The sequence below is a fragment of the Mustela erminea genome, chromosome 4 (assembly GCF_009829155.1).
Source record: "Mustela erminea isolate mMusErm1 chromosome 4, mMusErm1.Pri, whole genome shotgun sequence".
In the NCBI taxonomy this organism is placed as follows: Eukaryota; Metazoa; Chordata; class Mammalia; order Carnivora; family Mustelidae; genus Mustela; species Mustela erminea.
Genome location: NC_045617.1, coordinates 70,799,252 through 70,821,986, shown reverse-complemented (window position 1 = coordinate 70,821,986; position 22,735 = coordinate 70,799,252). Strand labels below are relative to the sequence as shown.

General features: G+C 38.6%; 1 protein-coding gene across 9 annotated transcripts in view; it reads left to right on the top strand.

Annotated features, from left to right (window-relative positions):
• The window catches only part of L3MBTL3 (L3MBTL histone methyl-lysine binding protein 3), a 112,726-nt gene that overhangs the window by 9,471 nt on the left and 80,520 nt on the right, over nucleotides 1–22,735 (top strand). For 8 of the 9 annotated variants that reach the window (XM_032339540.1, XM_032339546.1, XM_032339544.1 and 5 more), the window contains exons 3-6: nucleotides 13,669–13,785; nucleotides 20,457–20,568; nucleotides 20,933–21,007; nucleotides 22,427–22,586. In XM_032339540.1, coding sequence (XP_032195431.1) covers nucleotides 13,684–13,785; nucleotides 20,457–20,568; nucleotides 20,933–21,007; nucleotides 22,427–22,586 — 449 coding nt within the window. In that variant the 5' untranslated portion in view covers nucleotides 13,669–13,683. The remainder of the gene's footprint in view (nucleotides 1–13,668; nucleotides 13,786–20,456; nucleotides 20,569–20,932; nucleotides 21,008–22,426; nucleotides 22,587–22,735) is intronic. The other variant, XM_032339549.1, reaches the window with a different exon arrangement.

Below are 22,735 nucleotides of genomic sequence, written 5' to 3'. Positions count from 1 at the left end.
ACTTGACTCGTGTGAGAGAAATAAAATCTGGTCACATCTACTTTATTAGATACAAAAGAGAAATCAAGTGTAAATCTCTTAATTTTAGCTCTGTGTTCTATAAAAATATGAAGCGAGTAAGAAAAAAGATCCCACTTTTAGCATTTAAAAATTATGAAATGAAATAAGAGAAAAGAACAAGATACTACTTTTAGTTTTTCTTTTTTGAGTTTCTGCACATTTTGCATAAGCATGGACATATCTATGTCAGACAGGTTCTTGTTCTTTTTATGCCCTTTGAGTCCCCTTAATGGGTGTAAAATTTCTATTATGACTCTATTAGTGTAGTGATGTTGATGATATGATAGCACTTGTCAGGATATTTTTGCCTCAAATCGAGATATGTTGCCCTCCACACTAAAAGTGAACTTCCAATAAAAGCATTTGATGAGAATATATTAAATATGCCATAAGCCTGTTAATGTCAGTTTGTGATTTCGTTTTCTATGTACATTTTTTTTTCTTGAAAGGCATATTTCATTTTCTGTTCCTCCTTTAGAGGAAGTAAGTAGGTTAGGCCACAGAATCTCAAATAATTCATCCTTCTTACAGTAACAAGCGGGAAGGCAGGAAGTTGAGATTTTGTAAAAGGTTGCTTTTGGTGACTACCCCTTTGTGTATAATCTCCATGGCAGAAAAGGTAGCAAATCAGATAAACCATAGCTGCATTAATAGGATCATTGTCATTAGCATACGACCAGGAGATACGTTTTGAGAAAATATCAATTAAGAAGGAACCATCCCATAATCGATTTCATATATTTTTTTTAAAGATCTTATTTATTTACTTGAGAGTGAGAGAGAGAGACGGTGTGTGCACACACACAAGTCGGGGTGGAGGGGCAGAAGGAGAGGTAGAGGGAGAAGCAGACTCCCCACTGAGCAGGGAGCCTGATGTGGGGCTTGATCGCAGGACCCGGGGGTTCATGACCTGAGCCGAAGGCAGAGGCTTAACCCACTGAGACACCCAAGTGTCCCTCAGCTTCATATTTAGAGAAAGTGGGGATTAGTTGCCACTCAGTCATCTACCAAATAAGGATAGATGTGGACAGAAGACCCAGATTTTCAAAGATTGTTCTTGACGGTCCTGAGATTTCATTTCTTCCATTGAAATGATCTAGAATTTTGCCTACCTAAAATCTATGAACTTGGGCCCTGGGGGCAAAATTTTACATCTTTCCACAACAGGATCTCAATTCCAGTATGTGTGCGATTCAGAGTTCTTATCAGGCGGGCGAGTAGAATATCAAAGCTGGTATCTTTCATGCTTGATTTGAAAGGAAAATTTTTCTTTGTAGCAATATGTGTTTGTTGAGAGATGCTTCAAATGTGAGTTTAGATTTGTCTCTTATCCTTATTGAATAAACCTGCTTAAGAGGTTTGAGTTTAACTTCTTTTGATGTGTCCTCCACTGACACTTAAATAAGGAGCGTTTCTTGGAGCCAGTAATGTTATGCTTCTGCCAACAAGGCAAGTGAATACTTAGCAGCCTAGCTGGGAGTTAGAATGTCACTGAAGAATATGAGATAGATGGACAAATGAATTCGATCTTTTTTTAAAATTTAATTTTTTTTTCAATGTTCCAAAAGTCATTGTTTATGCACCACACAATACATGCCCTCCTTAATACCACCATCAGGCTTAGTTTGATCTTTTTTTCTGATTTCCCCTCTCCCTAATTCCCACCCACAACTAGTCTGTTTCATTTTCTCCTTCTTTTTTTATTCATTCACTTAATAAATTTTATTGATATCTACAGTGGGTATTCATAAGGGATAAGGAAATGAATAAGTCAAGGTCCCTTTCCTCCAAAGTCTGGTCAAAGTAGATGATCATGATACACTGTCAGAAATATTATGATGGGGTTATAGATTCGTTCTTCCTAGTCTCTCTTCTGGTGCGTATCACATACACAGGCTCCAGTTCTTATAAAGAGGGGGACTTATTCTAGTTCCTTGGGGACAATCCCTAGTTCTGGTCTGTCTTTCTCCTACTGGCCTTTTGCAAGACCTGGAACCGCAGTTGGTATGTGAGGAAGCTTTTGTACCTCCTCAGCAAAAATACCCATAAGGTTGCCAGTGGTCTACTCTTGGGTCATCATTTAGAGATTATGTCCTTCTGACTTTTTTGGTTGCTATAATATTCTTTTCTTTATAAGAATGTGGCAAAACTGAAACTAACTCATTTTGAAATTTTCCATGTCCGTGAAATCCAGAGTCTTACCATCGATCTTAACATCCCATTTTTCTTTACCTTCGCCTCTGGACTCCTGAGAAATCACTTAGGGCTTTGTGGTGCAGAGGCCTCGGCCTTTGCAGTTATCATTCCTGTGCTCTGGTATGCTTCAGATACTGGGTAAAGTGGTGCCTGGAGGGAACGTGGACACTGGAGTGCGGTTTGTTTTGTTTTCTTCAAAATAGCTACGGCTCCGTGTACTGCATGTCTACCATATGCCAAATACTCTTAGCACACATGATCAAAACACAGATTTTTACAACTCTGTAGATATTCCCCTTCCATTTTATTGACGAAGGAGCCTAACGCTCAGGAGAGGTTACGTACCCTGCCCAGGATTATGCAGTAGTTTGGAAAATAGGAGACTAGGACTCAAACCCAGGTGCTGTGGCCCTGGAGCCCGTGCTTATCACCCTCACACTAGACTGGCTTCTGTTAGCTAAAATGCAACAAGCCGGGCCATGTGGGATAGTCTGAGGGCCACTGACTTGGGAGACAAAAGTTTTCTTGGCTGCATGACCTCCATTTTCTTGCCTGTAAAATGGAATCAGTCTCAAGAGTAGTCGTGAGGGTCAAACAGGCTGCTTTTGGTGAGATCCTTTAAAGTAAATGGCAACTCATGGAGGAGGTCTCTCTGCTCTGGTCTGTCTGTATCCCCTTCATGTATATTAGGCTTTTTGCCTTTGGCCAGTCACCCTTTTGTAGGTGTGTATTTGTGAGTGTGTGAGTTTGCCCCTTATAGGCTGTGTACTTCAGAGAGCTGAGGTCACAAGGGTGCAGGCCATCAGAGAGTAAGTCAGAAAATGGTAGACAGGCCTGAGGAGTCAGAGGCTGTATCTTTCTTAGGATCGCTTTCTCCAGCCTGGACTTCAAGGACTACACGTCCAGAGGGCGTTCTCCGGTCTAAGACACTAAGAGTCTTACCCCTCGGATGCAGGTTGGGAACTAGATCCAAAGGTAGCATTTGTAGCTGGATCTAACCTGAAGAGGAGTCCGTTTTATTCCTGTAAAATGCTCTCTACTTTCATGTTATTTCCTGAATTTATTTTCCATAGCTCAGCATTTTCCCGAAGGCCAGGGGCAGGGGGTAGAGGACTCCATGGAATTCGATGCCCTGTGATAATAGAGTCACAAGGTGAGGGGACCGTGGGAAGCTTTGGCTTGGCCAGTACTTCCCAGATGCCACAGTGCTGCTGACGTGCGCTGTACGTGTCCTGAAGACCCCCGGGGTATTCACATCTCTCTCAACAAGACAACTGCATCACAGGCCCTGAATAAATGGTCTCCTAAAGGCTGTGTTTTGAGGAATAGGCTGGAAGATGTTGCCCTGGCCTTTCATCTAGTTTTGTTGCTAAGCCTCCGCCTGGCCTGCAGTGTGTGGTCAGACGAGCATGGTAGCAGAGAGAGCCTGGCCTTCAGGCCCAGCTCCCTCCCTTTATGGCAAAGCCTTCTCTGTCACTGGAAGTATTGGCTTTTGAAGAAGGGTGATGGTCGAGGGAAACAAAAGCAAAAATAAACTGTTGGGACTCCACGAAATAAAAAGCTTTTACACAGAAACGGAAACCATTAATGAAACAGAAAGGCATCCTACTGAATGGAAGGAGGTGTTTGCAAGTGATATATCCAATAAGGGGTTAATATCCAAAGTATATAAATAGCTTACACAATGCAATACACACACACACACACACACCAATCCAATGTAAAGATGGGCAGAGGACTTCAATAGACATTTTTCCAAAGCAGACCTGCACATGGCCAATGGACAAATGAAAGATGCTTGACATCACCCACCATACTGGAAATGCAAATCAAAACCACAATGAGATAAGAGCTCATACCAGTCAGAATGGCTACTGTGAAAAAGACAAGAAATCCCGAGTGTTGGGTGAGCATGTAGAATGAAGGGAACTCTCACATGCTGTTGGTGGGAATGCGATTGGTGCCTCCACCATGGAAAACAGTATGGGAGTTCCTCAAAAAATTAAAAAATAGAAATACTGTTACCGTATGATCCTGTAATTCTACTACCAGTTAATTATCCAAAGAAAATGAAAAATACTAATTTGAAAAGATATATGCATCCCTGTGTATTGTGGCATTACTTATAATAGCCAAGCTATGGAAATAATCCAAGTGTCTAGCCATAGATGAATGGATAAAGAAGATGTGATACACACAGACACACACACACACACACACACACACACACACACACAGGAGTATTACTCAGGCATAAGAAAGAATGAGATCTTGCCTTCAGCAGCAAGTGGATGGACCTAGAGGGAATTATGCTATGTGAAACAATCAGACAGAGAAAGACAGAAACCACATGGTTTTGCTTATATGTGGAATCTGAAAAAACCAAATGGACAAATAAAAAGACAGACTTTCAGGTATAGGGAACAAACTGCTAGTTGCCAAAGAGGAGGGGAGAGGGGGGATGGGCAGAATAGGTGAAGAGCATGAAGAGGTATAAAAAGAGCTAGTAGTCTTTTCTGGAGCTATGTAAACATGAGATATTATGAATAATAAAATATCTGCTTTTATGGAGTGATCTTGAGTCTTGTGATACTTAGATTTTGAACAGGTGCCTTACCGTAAGAGATACTACAGAAATACAATTAAATAAGAGAAAAGTCACTGTCTGATATTTTTAAGGTCACTCAAGAGCTCGAATAATTGTTAAATCAGATAATTATAATAAAAAGCTAACATTTTATTGACTGCTTACTACGTGATAGGCACGAAGCTAAGGTATTAACCCATTTATCTCATGGAATCTTCACCATTGTCCACAGAAGAAAGGGTCCCTTCTCCACCCTTTCTAGGTGGGGGAATTGAGACTTCCAAGGTTAACCCGTCTGAGGTTACTGGGTGGGCAGTTGTCAGATTTTGCAAAGTGAAATGGAGAGGAGGAAGGGAAGGCAGTGGTTGAGGAGAGGGTGAGGGATGGAAGAGGGAACTGGTGCGCTCACGGCAAGTTTTGAGGATGATCCATGAATTATTTTGTTTGGTTCGTGCTGATGCTTTTAGGGTTTACATTCCTGACTCTTTGCAAAAGACAGCTTGTCTTTTTAGCCCAAACTGATTAAAACCAGGTGCTGGTATCTCAGTTCTTTCATCTGAATGACAGAATTTTAACCCGATTCTGCTTTTGAGGTGATGTTTATCCCCATTTTATAACCACTCCCAACTCACAGCCGTATCCTCTCTGTACCTTATTTTTGAAGAACACACGGGTTAACTATAAAGCTATAAAATGTAACTCTAAAAAAAGCAACTGTAAGATTATTTGAACTCTTTAACTGCTCTTAGTGAACATTAACTAGCCATTCATTTGAGCAAGAATGACCCAGCTACAGTTAGCTCCCTTTCTTAATAATCTTTATTTCTCACTCTATCTGTAGATCCAAACTTTTGGTTTCTAGGTAGTGGCCACTCTTTCCCTTGATTTTGAGCATCCTGGATTGGGTGACTTATCTCTCGAGGGACTCTCGTCTTCGTCTCAGTGCTAGAAAGGTTCTTCACCTTGACTGTGCCATAGGAGCTTGGCACTGGGGGGGGGGGGGTCCGTGCCCCTCGCTTGGAGCTGCCGCTTGTTTGATCCACCAGTGGCAGATGTGAATGAAGGGACTGTGTGAAGGGGGATTATGAAGGACACACGGACTGCTTATCTCCAGTCAAAATAAGATAACGGCAGATTCTTGACATTTGTGAAGGATATATCCCAAGGCAATCGCCAGTTCAACTTGAGAAAAAAATCATTGTAATATACAATTCCTTCCTTCAGATTACTAAAGTATAACTGAAAAATGTAAATCATCTCTCTAGACCTTAACTACTTATCTTGCTTGATGAGCAATTTTTGTACTGTCTGGAGCACTTATTGAAACAAATTCACACATCTTTTCTACTTACTTCCTTTTGGAGCATTTGGTAGTTTTGTTCACACAATGTGTCTGAGTCATCATTGCATTTGACATTTCAGTCTTTAATTTATCTGAAACTTCTATTTTGTGGCTAGGCCTAGCGCTTTCATAAACATTTCCATATTCCCCTCATTCTGTCATCAACACTAGAATCAACTAGCAGTTAATGTTGTTTGTCTCATTTCTTAACAAGAAACGATGTTTTATCTCTTTCTTTACAGCGGCCATAGACTAAGACTCAGTACTCTGCGTAAGAGCATCCCTGGACCATGACTGGTCCAAGTGACTTGCCCTTGCATGTCTCTGAAAGATAACAAAGTGCTGAATGTCACGGGAACTTCAGATGCCTCTCAGGAACGATAGAAGCCATAAATAATCCTTGAATGCCAGTGATCTACTATACATTTCTGATACCCGAGTTGGGGGAAAAGTGAACCTTACCTTCCTCTTCTCATCCATCTGTGGAGCTGATGCATTTGCATATATTGCTAAATACCTACTATTTAAATGACCCAAGAGTTTTGGGGAAGTTGACTTCCCTTAATGACTTCTCTGCTATTGCTTCCGTTGTTGGCAGCAATCACAAACTGAATGTTTTCATGGGAAGACCTGCCATTCGTTACATGATCTATTCTGAATTGACATGAGAAGGGGTTTAGAAACATTTTTTAGATTATATTTTTTCCTCTTAAAAAAATGTGAACAGTCAGCAGGTATAAAGGAATGTCTAGAGAGCAGATTCCCTCCCGTGGCTGTCTTGCAGCAAACTGTTGCCTCCTCCTGAGGGCCGCCAGTGTTGTTACCAGTTTCTGATGAATGCTTGCAGAGAGGATGTCTGCCTATATAATAAGCATATGTATATCCTTTGTTTTATAGAAGCAGTAGGACACAGTTTTTATACTTGGCATAAAATTAGAGTATTAGTCCTGTGTTGGAGCTCTTTCTGTATCACAACGTAAAGAGCTCATTGTTTTTTATAATGGCATTAAATGCCATATGGATGTGCTGCAGTGGTCCTTAATTGATGGACTTTTGGATTGTTTCCAATTTTTTGACCTTATGACTAGACCTGTTGTCAGTGAATAACACTTTACATTTTTCCTTCTTTTGTATGTGTAAGTAACTATAGAATAAATTTTTAGGAGTAGGACTGCTGAGTTGGAGGGTCTGTTCTTGGAAATTGATCTCCAGAGAGGTTGTTTTCATTTATAATGCCACCATCAATGCATGAGAGGGCCTGCTTCCCCATATCCTCATAACATAGAATTTTCAAGTATAAGATATTAACTAATCTCCTCATTGCCTGCTGTTTCTTGAAAACTAGTGGTGTATGGTAGGTTGAGGCTTCCAGGGATTTATTCACGTGAGAGACTGAGCACATTCATCCATTAGATACAATGTCCCAAGGGAAAGATAAGTTGCAAAGCTTTGGTTTAGAGGCAAGGAATGGTGCAGGAGAGAGATACAGAAGGTAGTTCTGAGGACAGTGTTGCATGTCGTTTAATCTGTCCTCCAGAGGCTAAGGGCAACAAGATTGTCATAAAAATGAGTAATATCTAAAGTGAACTGTTACACCAAAGAGGGACTTGGGGAGTCTAACACGTTTGAATCGGTGTCAATAGTAATGGTCTCTGCCTTCAGTAAAGTCATCGGTTCCTAACAGTGGGCATTGGTAGAAGCACCTTGGACATCAGAATGCTTGATTTTAGCCATTTCTAGTCATGATAGGAAAGCTAGTAGGAATCAAAAGATTAAAAGCTGCAGTGGTGTATTTGCTGGATATGTGAAACCCACAGTGGTCTTTTTTGACATCTGCAGTGGCTGGGAGACTCTTAGGATTTAGAAGAGGTTTAGAGGAAAATCGTGGATCTTGACTGATAGTGCAGAGGACCCATCATGGTGCACTTTGGAGATGCTTCTTTAGGAAATCTCAGCATCATTAAGAAGAGATTAGGGATGAGATTTTCTGCAGAATGAGAAACGCTGTTTGTGACTTGCCTTGTGAGGAACTCTACTACCTACTTGCTTTTTATGGTCCGTGGAATAAAGGTTACACATGGAGTTGTGGAATAGCACCAGGTGATAGTTAAAGAAAACATAAAACAAAGCATTTTAAGTTCTTAAAACAAACAAGCTGCTTCATTCTTAGGACCCCAACTGATTGAAATGAAAGGACTTTGTATGTATGCAAGTATGCCTTCCGGAGAAAGAAAACAAGGGAGGAAGACTTAGGGTGTCATGAAGAAGGAGCTTCTGTTAAAATAATATTGGTTGATGGCTGTTCTGTCTGATGACGATATGATAGACAATGTCCTAGCCATTCAGCAAGTAGCTACTTGGCTTCAAAATCAGATAAGGGGAAAGAACACATGGTAAATATTTTTATGCTATCATATTTTATACACAGTGTTCACAAACCTTAAAGTGAAACAATGAATAGAAATTTTTGTAAATTTTATGTGCTTATAAGTAGAGTACAATGTGAAACATTACTGATGTTTTGTGGAACAAAAGCAAATTCTAAGTATTTCCAAAAATGTGTCATGAGCATTTACTTCAGGTTTTGTACAGTGCTAACTTTTAGATTTCTCCTGCTTTCTATTCCTTCTCCTAGTCACAGGATTTTGTCGTTGTGAATTTTATGCATTTATGATTTTTAAGTGGAAAAAGACCGAAATTCTATTTCTGTTGTATATATGTCTTAATGACACTTGGTTATTAATAAGCATGTATTTGATATTTATTAAAAGGATACACATTGCACTGATATACATAAATCAAAAACTTCAGCCCTAGTAAATTTGTTTCTTGATTTGTCATGTCTAAAGGAGTAACTTAGGGAAAAGTAGGTTTAGCCAGATTCTTAGAGGCATAAGACTCTGAGACAAAGACAAGACAGTGGTTGAGAATAAAAGGCCATGGTTGGAATTAGACCTGGTTTCAGATATTGACCATGCCACCGGATATGGTTTTGGGTAAATTCCTGAGCTCTACAACTCACTTTCTTCAGTGTAGACCGGAGGAATTTTAGAATTGATCTTTTTGTGAGCAAGAAATAAATGAAATAATGTATGTAAATTGCTGCTTTGACTCCATTTCTGGAAGAGGTTGAGATTGAAATAATAAATTTTAAAGTATATATAGTATGTCTTACTGGTGTAATTGTAGTACCTGGTGATAACTGTAGTTAGAGATAGAGCAGGAAAACAGTCCTTTTCTATGGATCACTCGCTTGTTACCCAGTTTATCCACCAGGGGGAAAAATTATTCTGTAATTCTACTGTCTATCAAGAAGAAGTTGCCACTCCTCTAACACTTCACAGGGAAGTGGATTTTGTTGCTGATCCCTGTTTAGTGAGGTAGGAGTCACCGAGCGCTTAAGCACAGGTCTTAATTCACTTAACGTCTTCTCTGTTTCTTAGATTAATCTTCTTCAGGCCTTCACATCTTAGTTCCTGTTTTAAGGGTGAAGTCTAATGATAGTGAAATCTAGTACTTCTTCAAATTCAGACTGTATAAATTTTGAAATGATCAGAAGTAGATAATATGTAACACTTGAAATTGGCTCATTTAAAGGGGACAAAGGAAGAAAGAATATGGAGGGATCCAATAAACTTCAACAAAAGCTAACTATAATTCAAAGAAACACAGGTTTTTTCTATTGACTAAAAATAAATGTGTATTATGTATCTAAAGAGATTGCATTTAAAATATATTTCTTTTATAGAATAGAATTTAAATAGAATATAAAATAGAATTTTTCAAGCACTGCTAAATGAAAGATGTGGTATAATAAACTGCTGTGGGCCCTTAAGATTTCTTGAGAATTACTAGCATGTTGCCTGTTTATTTCACCACTTCACCCTCTTGACTAATTTGTAGCAAATTCCTATCTTAATCGTTCCATCTGTCAGTTTCAGTTGACAAGGATGAAGTCCCCTTTTGAAAGTATATGCCATCATCATCCCTTCCGAAAAATAAACATTTTTGTACATCATCAGATAGCTAGGTGGTATTCATGTTTTCCTTCCTGTCTAATTTTTGCCATCTTCTTTAAGAAATGGTTTAAATCAGGGTTCAAACAAGATCTGTGAATGATGGTATTGTGATTTATTAATATGTTTCTTAAATCTCTTAATCTAAGTTTCATATTTCCTCTTCCATGTATTTTTTTACTCCTGGCCTTGTGCATGTGTATGTGTCTGTGTGGCAGAAAACCAAGTTTTTAATCCTATACAGCAGTGGCTCTCAAATCTCTCTGACACTCTTGAGAATGATTAAAAACTCCAAAGAGCTATTGTTTGTATGGGTTATATCTACTAATATTTCCTGTATTCAGAATTAAAATACATAATTTAAACTATTTACTTAAAAATAACAGTAGCAAACCTATTATGTTAATATATGTCTGCACAGTTTTAATGAAACCTAATCATAGTTTCCATCATGGAAAATGGGAGAAGTGGCACTCTGTTACATTTTGAAAGTCTCTTTAATGTCTGGCTTAATAAGAGATAGCCGGATCTTCATATCAGCTCCTGCATTCAGTCTGTCACAATATGTTGTTTTTGTTGAAGCGTATGAAGAAAATCTGCTTCACACAGATGTGGGGTTGGAAAGGGAAAGGAGTACTTTAAGTTTTTTCGTTTAACAGTGGACATTCTTCTGTGATACTACACCAAAAGTTGACAAGTGGTAGTTTCTTAAAGGTAGGTTGCAGTAGTAGGCAATTCGAAACCCCAACAATGAACTTTTCACACTGTGTTACATTAAAATCCATTGGTCTGTCTTGCACTTGAATGGATCCTTTCCATGCATAATTTTGTGACATCAAGCACGGTTATTGGGAAAATACTGTTTCACTGAATTATGCAAATCTCCCAGATGTTGACATATGTCAAATATAAAATATTTTAAAAATCTGTTCATGAATATCACCACCCATCTCCTTATAAAAGTATTTAGCTCTTAGGAAGCTTGTCAAGCCCATGGTGGAGGGTACACGTTTTCCAAAATCATGGTCTTCCCTGGAATGGTCAAATTGTATCTTCAGCAACAAATGCTGTCAGTGTTTCTTGTGAGGTTGACGGGCTCACTTCATTTATTTTTGACAAAATATTTGCCAGATATCCAAACACAAATGAACATAGTTTGTTAAATAAATGGCCTTCCATGGAAAAGCAGCTTGTTCAGCTTGCATCTCAAACAGTTCACAGGTGCTTTTCCTTGGTGCTTTGACACACCCAAGGGCTTGATGTGTGCTTCCCATTTTATCCCACAGAATGTTAAAAAGATGTGTTTTTAAATATCAAGATTTAATGAAGGTTGTCATTTTACTTCATCAAGGATGATCTCTAGTGAAACCGGTGTTTGTTTCCTATAAGTACACAGTGGTAAAGGAGGCAATGACTACGCCTACCACTTTGCACCCCAACTGTCTACCCACTGTTGCTTGTGTACCATCAATGCAGGTATCATATGCTGACATTGTGAAGAAACCAAATAATGTGTTAGTATTTTTATGAAAGTACTTTTGATTTCTTGGGCCTTTAGAAAGTGTCTCCGCCTCCCAGGGACTGTGGACTACATTTGGGAGAATTGTTGCCCCGAGAGTTTATGACAGTCTGAAGTTTACTCCCTATGTATTTTCATGGTGTGATTTAACATGTCTTTTTGTCTCTGGTATTTCCTGTAAATAGACTTGATCAGATTAGGTTTGATTTTGTTTTTTTTCTTGGCAAGATGTCTTGATAGATGGTGTTGGGTTTGTATTCTTAGCGGTCATCGCTGGCCATTGCCAAAGCCATTCATTTTTCAAGGATTGAAAATGGTAAATGTTTCAGTTCTGTTATTCCTTCTTTATTAGCAGAACTCTTTCTAAACTGAAACTTCCTCTCACCAATGATTTGGTTACCCTGAGATACAGTTTGCATGGGTCTCATGCAATGTAGGCAGGATAAATCCTTGTTTCTTTTTCCAGATGATGAGTTGGTTCCCTTGTAGTCTCAAAAGGTGATCAAGGAGGTGTTCTTGGTTGGTTGATTGATTTCTTTTTTTTTTTTTTGTAATTAATTAATTTATTTATTTGAGAGAGAGCATGAGAGGGGAGAAGGTCAGAGGGAGCAGACTCTCCATGGAGCAGGGAGCCTGATGCGAGACTAGATCCCAGGACTCTGGGATCATGGCCTGAGCTGAAGGCAATGGCTTAACCAACTGAGCCACCCAGGTGCCCAGTTGGTTGATTTTCAATATCAGTATGAACTCATGGATTTAAACTCATTTGATGTGTTTCAGTTCATTGTAGGAATCTTATCCTTAGTTTGTCCAGCAGGAGCCTCTTCAAGTTGGCTTCCGAGTTCTTTTGATATGACCTCTGTTGTCTTCGATAGCTTCCTTGCTTTTTGTTGACCAGTTCCAGACTTGTCTTGCATATTTGCCGCTTAGCAGAAATCAGCCCCTTCACTGGGAAGACCTGAGAGAAATGGTATTTAGACACCACAGTCTAAGCACTTGGCTGTTCCATACTCTTGGTTGGTGGTGGTTTCTAGATTTTGTCAGACAAAGCTAGAAAGTATACATATTTTTAAAATATTAAAGTGCGTTATGAATATATACTGATAATTCCATTCAAATTTAGGACTTAACCATCTTTCATTGCATATCAATGACACCAACATAATTACTTACTTTTTCTAATCTCATACCACATACACAGCAGTCTTGGAATAACAATATCAATGTGACCACTAACAATATGATTATAGAAAACTTTTATAAATTTTAAAAAATGCAAATTAAAAGCATTATCACAGTTAGCTAGCTGACTTGGTTATCTTAACAAAGCCCTATTATTAGTGTTTGCTCTGTATTTAAAGATTGCTTCCCTATTTTCCAGAACATCAAATTGGCAGACATCTCAACTGAATTAAATTAATCAATTTACTGAAAGAATCGGTTACACTGTGAATTCATTGAATTGATACAGCAAACTTAATTGACTCGTGTAGATGACAGTCTTAATGGATTGGAATTTTCTTGTTTTTTATCTAAATGGCTTCGTTTTATTTATTAACATTTAATATTGATTCTATCCTTTATACCCACTCTCTTTTCAATATCTTAAAGCAACAACAACAAAAAAACTAGTTAGTGGGCAAGAAATTCTATTTATATGTATCATGATTTTTTATTTTAGGTGAATATGCTGTGAAACAGAATTCTTTTTAAGAATAGGAAAATTGACACTTTTTAATTTATAAATTTTAGTAATATTTTTTCTTCTATAATTTACCAGAGATTGCACTAGGAAAAAAGTGATATTTTTGAAGCATTTTTTTTCTAGCTCTATGGGTATGGGATTTGTGATCAAGAAAATTATGTTTGGAAACCAAGGCAATGACCACTAAAATAAAAACTGATTTGTATGTAGAATATTTATGACATGCCTTTTTCCCCCTTCCAGTTTCAAAAATAAATCATGACTGAATCTGCCTCTAGCGCAAGTGGTCAAGAGTTTGATGTATTCAGTGTTATGGACTGGAAAGATGGAGTAGGCACATTACCAGGAAGTGACTTAAAGGTAAGCTGGCTTTATTAGATACGGCTATCTTTGTGTGCATCTGTGTGTATTTATTAAAATAAACTTGACTACACATGTGAAACAAGAATTAAAAGCATTAAGCAAAATGCTCTATGTTCCATGTGATGCTGAGACGTCTACAGTAAGTCTTCCAAGACAATTTGAAATGCTGACGACTTGGGAGAAGTCGTCTCAGTTGTGGTGGTGGATGGGAATGTTTTGGCAATACGTGCTTATTGCTTATTTTGCAGAAGTTGGATTGTAGCTTCCAGAGGTTCATCCCAGGTTTGACTTCATCATGATGGACAATAAATATGGAAATGGTAGGCTTTGAGGACCTAGCTTCCTGTGTGTTGTAGTCATGAACTTTGTAACTTTAAATGAATAACCACATTCCCTGTGCCCTAGTTTTCTCTTTTTAAAACTGGATAATGTTAAAATATTTAATAGACAGGGCTATTCTCCTCCCTTAAATTATTTATACTGTAAATATGGATTTTTATTTATATAATCACTTGTTCAAAAGCTTGCCCATGCTGTAAACCAAGTTGCTTTTTATATAGATGGGAGCTGTCTTCAGAGAGTGACGCTTCAGCCTGTTCCTTTCCTGTGTGCTCACCTTGCCCTTTGCCTCAAGTCTCCCTAAACCCATAGCAGGACCACCCCTGCTGCCCTGCGAAACATAGTTATGCAAGCTCATCAGGGAGGCTAGTCACTCCCAGCTCTCATTTTTAATGTGTTTTTGCTCTAGTCCTATCTCTGGGACCTTGAACCTGTCTGTGGCCTTTTAGACTTTGTGTTTGCACGTGGTCACTCAGATGTTTGAACTTCTGATCACCCTAACTGGCTGTCGCTTGGCTTTCCTCTGTAGTGCTCGGTGTTCTGGTCTATCTTGAATAGACTTTCCTGCCCCCTCAGAGTGGCTTCCTGGAATCCAGTACCTTTTAGTTTCTACTTGACAAGTATCTCAGCCAAGTCCACTCTAGTTCATCCTCAGTTGTGAGATTTGAATAGTCTGTCATTGGAAAAGTACTTAGATTTTAGTTGGGTTAGGTTGAATTAACTGCAGTGTGCCAACATATCTGAGTTTAGCTTAACAAAATTACTGCAGTGAGGTTCAGTGAAGTCTGGAAAGGAGATACGGTTTTAGTTTTAGTTCTGTATGGCCTTGAACAAGTCAGTTAGTCTCTTTGGGCTGGTTTCCTTTTTGGTGAAATAAGGAATTAAATGAATACTAAGGATTTTATCTGCTTTAACATTCTCCAAATGTTCATCTGGATTAGATATGATGGGAATCGAGTGCTGAAATTTGTGAGAAGGAAAAACTGTTCCAGACGCTCATAATGTCAGCCTCATAGTAGCTACATGAGCTTTGTCAAGTTATTTAAATTTCCTACGTTTCAGAATCTTTATCCAAAAAATGAGGAAATAGGATCTATGTCACAAGGTGGTTATAAGGATTGAAAAAAGTAACATGGAAAACATTTAACAAATTGTATCTTTTCTGGCTTTGTGATATATTATGTAAGCTGCCTTTTTTTTAATTGCTTTATTCTTGTATTTTCCTTGTACATTTTTGTTGCATTATTTTGGTGTCAGTAGATGATGAAATTTATACCTTTTGTTCAGTTAGATTTTGAACTTTCTATCCCTGAGAAGTTTCCCTCCCTCAGAAATTTAAATTGCCTGAAGGTTTTCTGAGCAATGGATTTTAGGAATTAGCCTATTACTTTTATTAAGGTAATCAGGTAATTAAGCCACTTAGTGGGTATTATAATCTGGTTTATTTTATTTGACTTTTAGGCTCATCTAATTACCTGGGTAATTGCCATGTATCCAACTCACTATATATACTGTAGACAGTTTGAAACCCCACTTCTAAAAAAAATAATAATAATAAATTGTTTTTCTACTTTATAACCATTTTTACTTGAAGAGATTAAAGGACAAGCCAGTTGATTATGTTACTTAGGGTTTCTTAATCACTTGTTCCTGATATTAATATCTGAGTCACTTAAGAGACCTGATTGAGAAATTGATTTTTCACAAAAATAAGACGTATTAAAAAGAACTTTGAATAAAGCATGAGATTTACTCTCTGACACCGTGCCTTGTCTATCTTACATTACTGAAGCTTCTGTTTTTTTCATGGGTATAGCCATGTGGATTTCCTCATAAACAAGGCTCTCCTAAGACAGCCTGCTCAGATTAATGTAGTCCATACAGTCAGCCAATACACAGAAGTCAGTTTCTTATCCTGGGAAGAGGTTTTTATATGTTTCAGTTTATTGCCATTTCGAAAGAATGTTTCTCTGTAAAATGTTGCTGGCCAATCAAGTTATGTCACTCTTCTGCTTAAAATCCTTTAGCAGTTTCCTGTCTTTCATGGCAAAGTTTATCTCAGAAGTTTTTGGTGATCTGGCCCCTTCTTTCTTCCAGCTGCTTCTCATTTCACTCTTCTGTGCCATCTTGTTTCCCTTCCAGGCCAACTAGCTAGTTGAAGGCTTCAAACCTTGGTCTGTATACTGTTTCCTGTTGCTGGGTCCCCTTGCCCCTCTTCGTCCTGAATTAACCAACCTTTATATAAAACAGTGCAGAGACTTTTCATTTGTGTGCAGGAGTGGAAAGAATAGAGAACCTACTCTCTGATGAGCACTTTATCTGCATCTTTTTATTTAATCCCTTTGAGGTATTTCCTGGCACTGTTGTCAGTTTACAGATGGGAAAACGGAGGCCCAGAATGGTTAAAGCATTTGCCCAAGGTCAAGATTTTGGCAGAACTGCGTCTAAAGCTGGACTTTTCTGATACTGAAATTGATTCTCTTAACACTGCTATGCTACAGTCTAAAGGGAGGAGATGTTTTCATAACCAAAGAGATATAGGGAAAATGTTAGAGCAATTTAGAGGTGGTATTATTTTAGCAAGAGGGATGGAGAAGGCTTTGGGAAGTAGTGGTCACGTGGGCTTCCGGTGTCTGAAAATAGGTAGGCATTTACGTGAAGACTGCTCTGTGCAGGGATAGCAGGCGAGAAGGAGAAGGACATTCAGAGGAAGGACCAGCCTAAGAAAGTATTAGTGTTACAGGAGAAAGGCTAAGTGTCTACAGACCCTCTTGGAAATACTGTAGTCATCCATAAGACATTTTTGCTTAAACAAGCTTTAGAAACTGTGCCATTGCCTAATTTTTCTGTAAAATGGCAGATTAGTATTTGTAGATGAATTTCTCAAGGCCAGCTGTAAGAACAGGCAGGGCAGTAAGTGGTAGGGGGGAGGTGCATGGTAGGGCTCCTTGTCCCTAAGCAGTTTCTCTCTCTGAACTTCTAATTGGTGTCTGAAATTTATCCACAGAGAATTATTCCTCTGGGTCATGAGGATTTAGCCATTTGGAATCCTTTAGTAGAATGCAGATACACTCCTGAGAGCGATAGCATCTTATCTAGTAAGAATAGTTGCCACTTAACTGAGAGCAAGACCCTGCAGCAACCATGCAGAAACCCAACTGGAAAATTCACTGCACTCATCGTGCGCAGTTTTGCCTTGTTGTGATTAATGTACAAAAACATGTAGTTACCAGAATCTTTGCTCTTAAAGCACATTGGTAAGTAGAATTCACATGTCAGCATGGAAAGTAATAAAACAAAAATAGTAACTTCAGCAGCATCTTTTAATGATCTGCTATTAAAGACGGGCAAAAATCAGCAAAGGATCCTTTGCCTCTACAAGCAAAAAGAAAGAAGAGAATTGAATCAGTTAAAGGTAGTTCAAGCCAAGTCAAACAAACAAACCTTTATATATTTCAGGCATAATTGTTTTCTGACTGACCTAGATGTATCCACCAACAGAACAAATTACAATGTCAGCTGAGGTGTTTGATGTGCTTAATAAATTTCTTTTGTAAAGTTTATGATTTTGATGTTCTTGATTATGGAATGGAGCCACATGATAAATTTTAATGCTGCTTTTTAGATGTCTGGATGAAAAGAACTAATAACTTTGAAAAAAGAAGTAAGAGGGATTAGCTCAAGTTTCCATGGCTCTAAAACCATTCATAAAAGCATTACCCACTTCAGAACCTGGTGGTTTATTGGGGTAAAAGAATGTTGGGGAATGTGTCAGTCTTTCTGGAATTCCATCGGTGGAACAACAGCAATGTTGGGAGCAGCTACCAGCACATGTTATCCAGCATGTTCTACAATAGTAACATTGTGAAAGACAGTGCATCCAAACTGAGAAGCCAGAAAAAAACAATTAACCCCTCTGGGTTTTTTTTTTGCGTATGATAGGGTACTTTGAAAACGCTTAGAGGTTAATTTTTGACATAAAGTAAATTTGGTTAGGGTAGATGTTCTTTACTTTTTCAGGGTTATAGAATACCTTTGAGGATATGATGAAACTTATGAACCTGATTCCCAGAACTATGACATAATTTTGCATGTATTTTCATGCAAAAGGCCAGCTATGGATCCCTGGCTTCCAGGATTTCATTGTGTCCCTCAGTGTCGTGGCATCTTTCCTCTATACTTCGGCTATAGGTCTTTTACTGGCAATAAGTATTAGAAGGAAAAGATAACTGGGATTAATTGTTGTATTGTGGAACTATTACTTTTTAACTTCGAGAGTAGTTGAGCCTAAAGCTCAACTCTGGATGTCATAACTCTGCACTTCAAAGATTCAACTCAGTGATGTTCTCTTTCTAGCGTTGGAGAGGCAGCCTTGCAGCTTAGCAGCAGGCTGGAAGCTTCTACCACAGGAGACTGTGTAATGCCAATGATGCCATTTCTCACATTCTGTAGTTTTCAAACAGGTATAAATTAACATCAACCTATAATAAAAGTAAAACTACTTACCTGAACTGAATGACAAAGTTCATGCCTCTGGTTTTGTTAAACATTCATGCAGAATTGATTTTCTGTCTCATTCTTTCATATCATTAATTAGTAATCATTATGGCTTGTTTTTTCTACTCTTGCCCAGTAGATGGTACTGTCAGCTTTATTTTGAAATAGTCCCTTTCCAGAGTAGATCATTTAAAAATTTTTTGTTTTCCAAAAAGTAAAGTTATTTTTAGCTCTTTTCCTCTGTTACCTTTTTGCCACTTTCTACACTGACATTTTTAGGTGAGCACACCAGGTATAGTAAACACCTGTTAGCTGGGAACTTGTATCTGAAATAACAGTTTCACTTCCCTTAACAATTTCAGCTTTGTCAGTCTAAAAACCTTTTAATTATGGTAGAGTACATGCATAAAATTTTTTAAGGCGCTGTGTTTTCCTGGTGGAAGGAATAGTAATTTTTGCCTCAGCCTTTTCTGACTTGTAGTTTGAATGATTAAATGAATTGTTCTGTTGGCATGTTGACTAAATAGATGTTTTAGATTGGGGAATGGTGGTCTTAAGTTTCACTACTACATATTGGCATGCTCACAGATATTTCTGTGAAACATCTAAAAACTTTAAGCTAAAAGTTTATGATTTGAATGGTAAGCTTTCCAGTTTTTCGTCAGCTGTCAAAATTAGTGGATCCAGGCGCCTGGGTGGCTCAGTTGCTTGAGCGACTGCCTTCAGCTCAGTTCATGATCCTGACTTCCGGGATCGAGTCCCGCATCAGGCTCCCAGCTCCTTGGGGAGTCTGCTTCTCCCTCTGGCCTTCTCCTCTCTCATGCTCTCTCTCACTCCTTCTCTCTCAAATAAATAAATAAAATCTTAAAAAAAAATTTTTTTAAATAAATTTAAAAAAATTAGTGGATCCTTGAGGTCATTTTATTTTATGGAAAAGCAGAGGACTATGGAAAATTTGAACTTCATGAATAGGAGAGAAAACCTAGTTGTTTCAAAGAGGATAGTGGTGGTGTCGCTGCATAGAGATGGTGGTTAAGCCTTCAACCCGTGCACAGTACAACTTGGCTATTGCAGAAACATACTTGGTTTGAAGCTTTCCATGAGATGAGAGGAAATTTGCAATATTTGAAGTCAAAATGTCCATGAAATCAAAATGCCTGTAATTTTGATAGCATTGATCTGTAGCTAGTAGATCTGTTTGCATCTTATAGACTTTACCGGTTGTTTTAGAGGACTCCAGGTGAATAGGATGGAGAATTCCAAAAAGCAGTGAAAGAAAGAAGTATAGAACTGGGGCTCACGTGGCTCACACTTGTCTTCTTCATCTACATCTTGGAAATATAAGGAGTTGCGAGTGTAGGTCATTATTTCTGGAAGAAAGATTTCTTTCTCTTGGCCTGGGTGAATTGGGTGAGACAAGTTGATTCCTGGGAAAACAGTAATTCTTCTTTTACTAATTTTGATTACTAAGTAAGTAGTAATACGAAATAAGAAGAGAGGAAAAAAAAAAAAAAGCCCTATCAAGAAATGGTGTTTGAAATGCTAGAGCACGTGGAGAGAGCAGTCAGTTCTACCAGCACAGTGCAGGGGTGGTTGGTAATTTTACCAGAAGAAGTACCTTGCTGCTTTGTTCTGTTTTTCCGTCCCCGAGTTCTTAGATTAGTAAAATGCAAAGGACTTAATATTAGCAGAGGGCTCACCTAGATATATTTGCTGAAATGAACTTTTAAAGCATAATCAGTTTGCTTCAAGACTATATGTGTCAGCCACGGGATGATTACCATTTTGAGTGCTTTTGTAAATGTTGCCTCTTTCTACCATGTTGTCCCTAGTTTCGGGTGAACGAGTTTGGAGCCCTGGAAGTTATCACAGATGAGAGTGAGATGGAAAACGTGAAAAAAGCAACAGCTACCACAACTTGGATGGTACCAACTGCTCAAGAAGGTACGAATGGGTCATCTGCAGGGCCCTTTCTGTTGAGAGTTTTAAAATAAGAATATCTAGGTTTTATAGAATAGGCTGGAACTTTGAAAATCCTGGGTGATTTTCATGGCACATGTTCTTATGTAAATTTCTATAACAAAACTCATACAGAACCAACTTTTATATTTTAAAATAACTATAAACTGTCTTCTTTCCTAATGCCAGATCTGTTAATTGGCAAGGTTAATTGGCAATTATCAAGTAAATCCAGTGTTGTAATAGCCTACCCAGGTGATTTAGCCAAAAGCCTGCCACCTTTTTCTCATCTATCCGATGGTTGTAACTAACACCTATATGCTGATGACTCCTAAATCTGTATCTCCAGCCCCGACCTCTCCCCCGAGCACCAGGCCCGTATTTCCACCTGCCTACTGGACATCTCCACCTGGATGTCCCACAGGTACCTCAAACTCCACATGTCTGAAATGCGATTCATTTTCTATTTCCTTCTCCCCTTCCCCCAGACCTACTCTTTCCTCTGTAACCCGTATTTCAGTTGGTGGTGGCACCATCCACCCAGTGGACAAGCAAGAAATCTAGGAGTCATCCTGAATTTGTTCTCCCCCAGTCCCGCGGCCTGTTCCTCAATCCTCTTGGTTTTTATTTCCTAAATACATCTCAGATCTGGCTTTTTCTACTAATGACCACTGCCCCTGCCTCAGTGTAGGCCCTTCTCAGCTCTCACCTGAACTGTCGCAGACTCCACCTAGAGAACCACTCTGCTGCTAATTTCACCTGATTGGTCCCACACCTTGAAGTCAGGGGAACTTTTGTAGATCGCTTATCTGATTTCTTCACTTCGCTGATTTCTTATTGTCTCTGTAGCGGACCATACAAAGATCCGGGTGGCACCACCCACCTGCTTGCTGTGCCTCTTTGCTCTCTGTTCTGTTCTGTCTGTACACAGTGTCCTGGTAGTGCCAGCCGCACTGAATTCCATGTCATTCTCCCAACACGTCATGTGGTATCGTCCTCCTTGCCTCTGCGCATGCTCTTTCTTCTGGCTGGGATGCCATTTCTCTCTTTGTCCAGTTGGTAAATGCCTCTTGGCTTTCAAAATCGAGTTGAGGCTTTATTCCAGACAATCCTTCCCTGACCTCACCCCAGGCCAACTGAATCACTTTTTCCTCTGTACTACTTCTGGAACTTGTTCATGCTTTAAGTGCATGTTATCACATTTTATTATAAATATTGGTTTTCTTGCCTGTCTTCTCTTCTAGACTGTGAGCTATCTTGGGCAAGGTCTGTACTGTCATTATCAGTGTCTAGTGTAAATTGGTGCCTAATACATGTTTGCTGAATGAATGATTAGCCTAACAAATTCAGGCAGAGTTCCTAAATGATTTGGGTCATTATGATTTAGGAGCTCTTTTACATGAAAAGTCACATAGATGGTGATTTAACCAATTTAGTAGCATAAAACCACTCATCAAAAGGTATAGAACATAGATAAGCCTTTTTAAATTATGTCAGATACATCCATAAAATAGGATTCTGTAGATTGACAGTTTCATCTTCTGAATTTAGTAATGAAAATTTCTTTATCTTATTTTGAACTCTGCAGAAAACGCCTTAGATAAACTTTTATCTTTTCTGCAAAATATTTTTTCGTTGTGTAAGTGATTTGAATGATTCCTCCTAAGCCTGTTCTCTTTTCTCTCCCAAGCACTTGGTCATTCATTCATTCAACAAACATTATTCTTGTATTGTGTGGCTAACAAAATTATTAAAAGAAAAAGTTTAAATGTATTTTGGAATATTTTCTGTCATGGTTCTAATTGGTTTTTTGTTTTTTTGTTTTCTCCTTTTCATCTTCTAGTCTTTTCAGAGAAGACTGGGATGCCTTTCAGGTTGAAGGATCCAGTGAAAGTAGAAGGGCTTCAATTCTGTGAGAACTGTTGTCAGTATGGCAATGTAGATGAATGTCTTTCTGGAGGAAACTATTGCAGCCAGAATTGTGCCCGGCATATCAAAGACAAGTAGGTTTTTGCCCTGTTCCATCTATACAATGGGTTTTAGAGTCCAAGGTCATGGTACTTGGGAATACAGAGGCTGTCCGACATTGGTCACCCACTCATGCCCTTTATTCTCCCAGAGACTTTGCCTTTAGAGACATGTGGACGCTGAC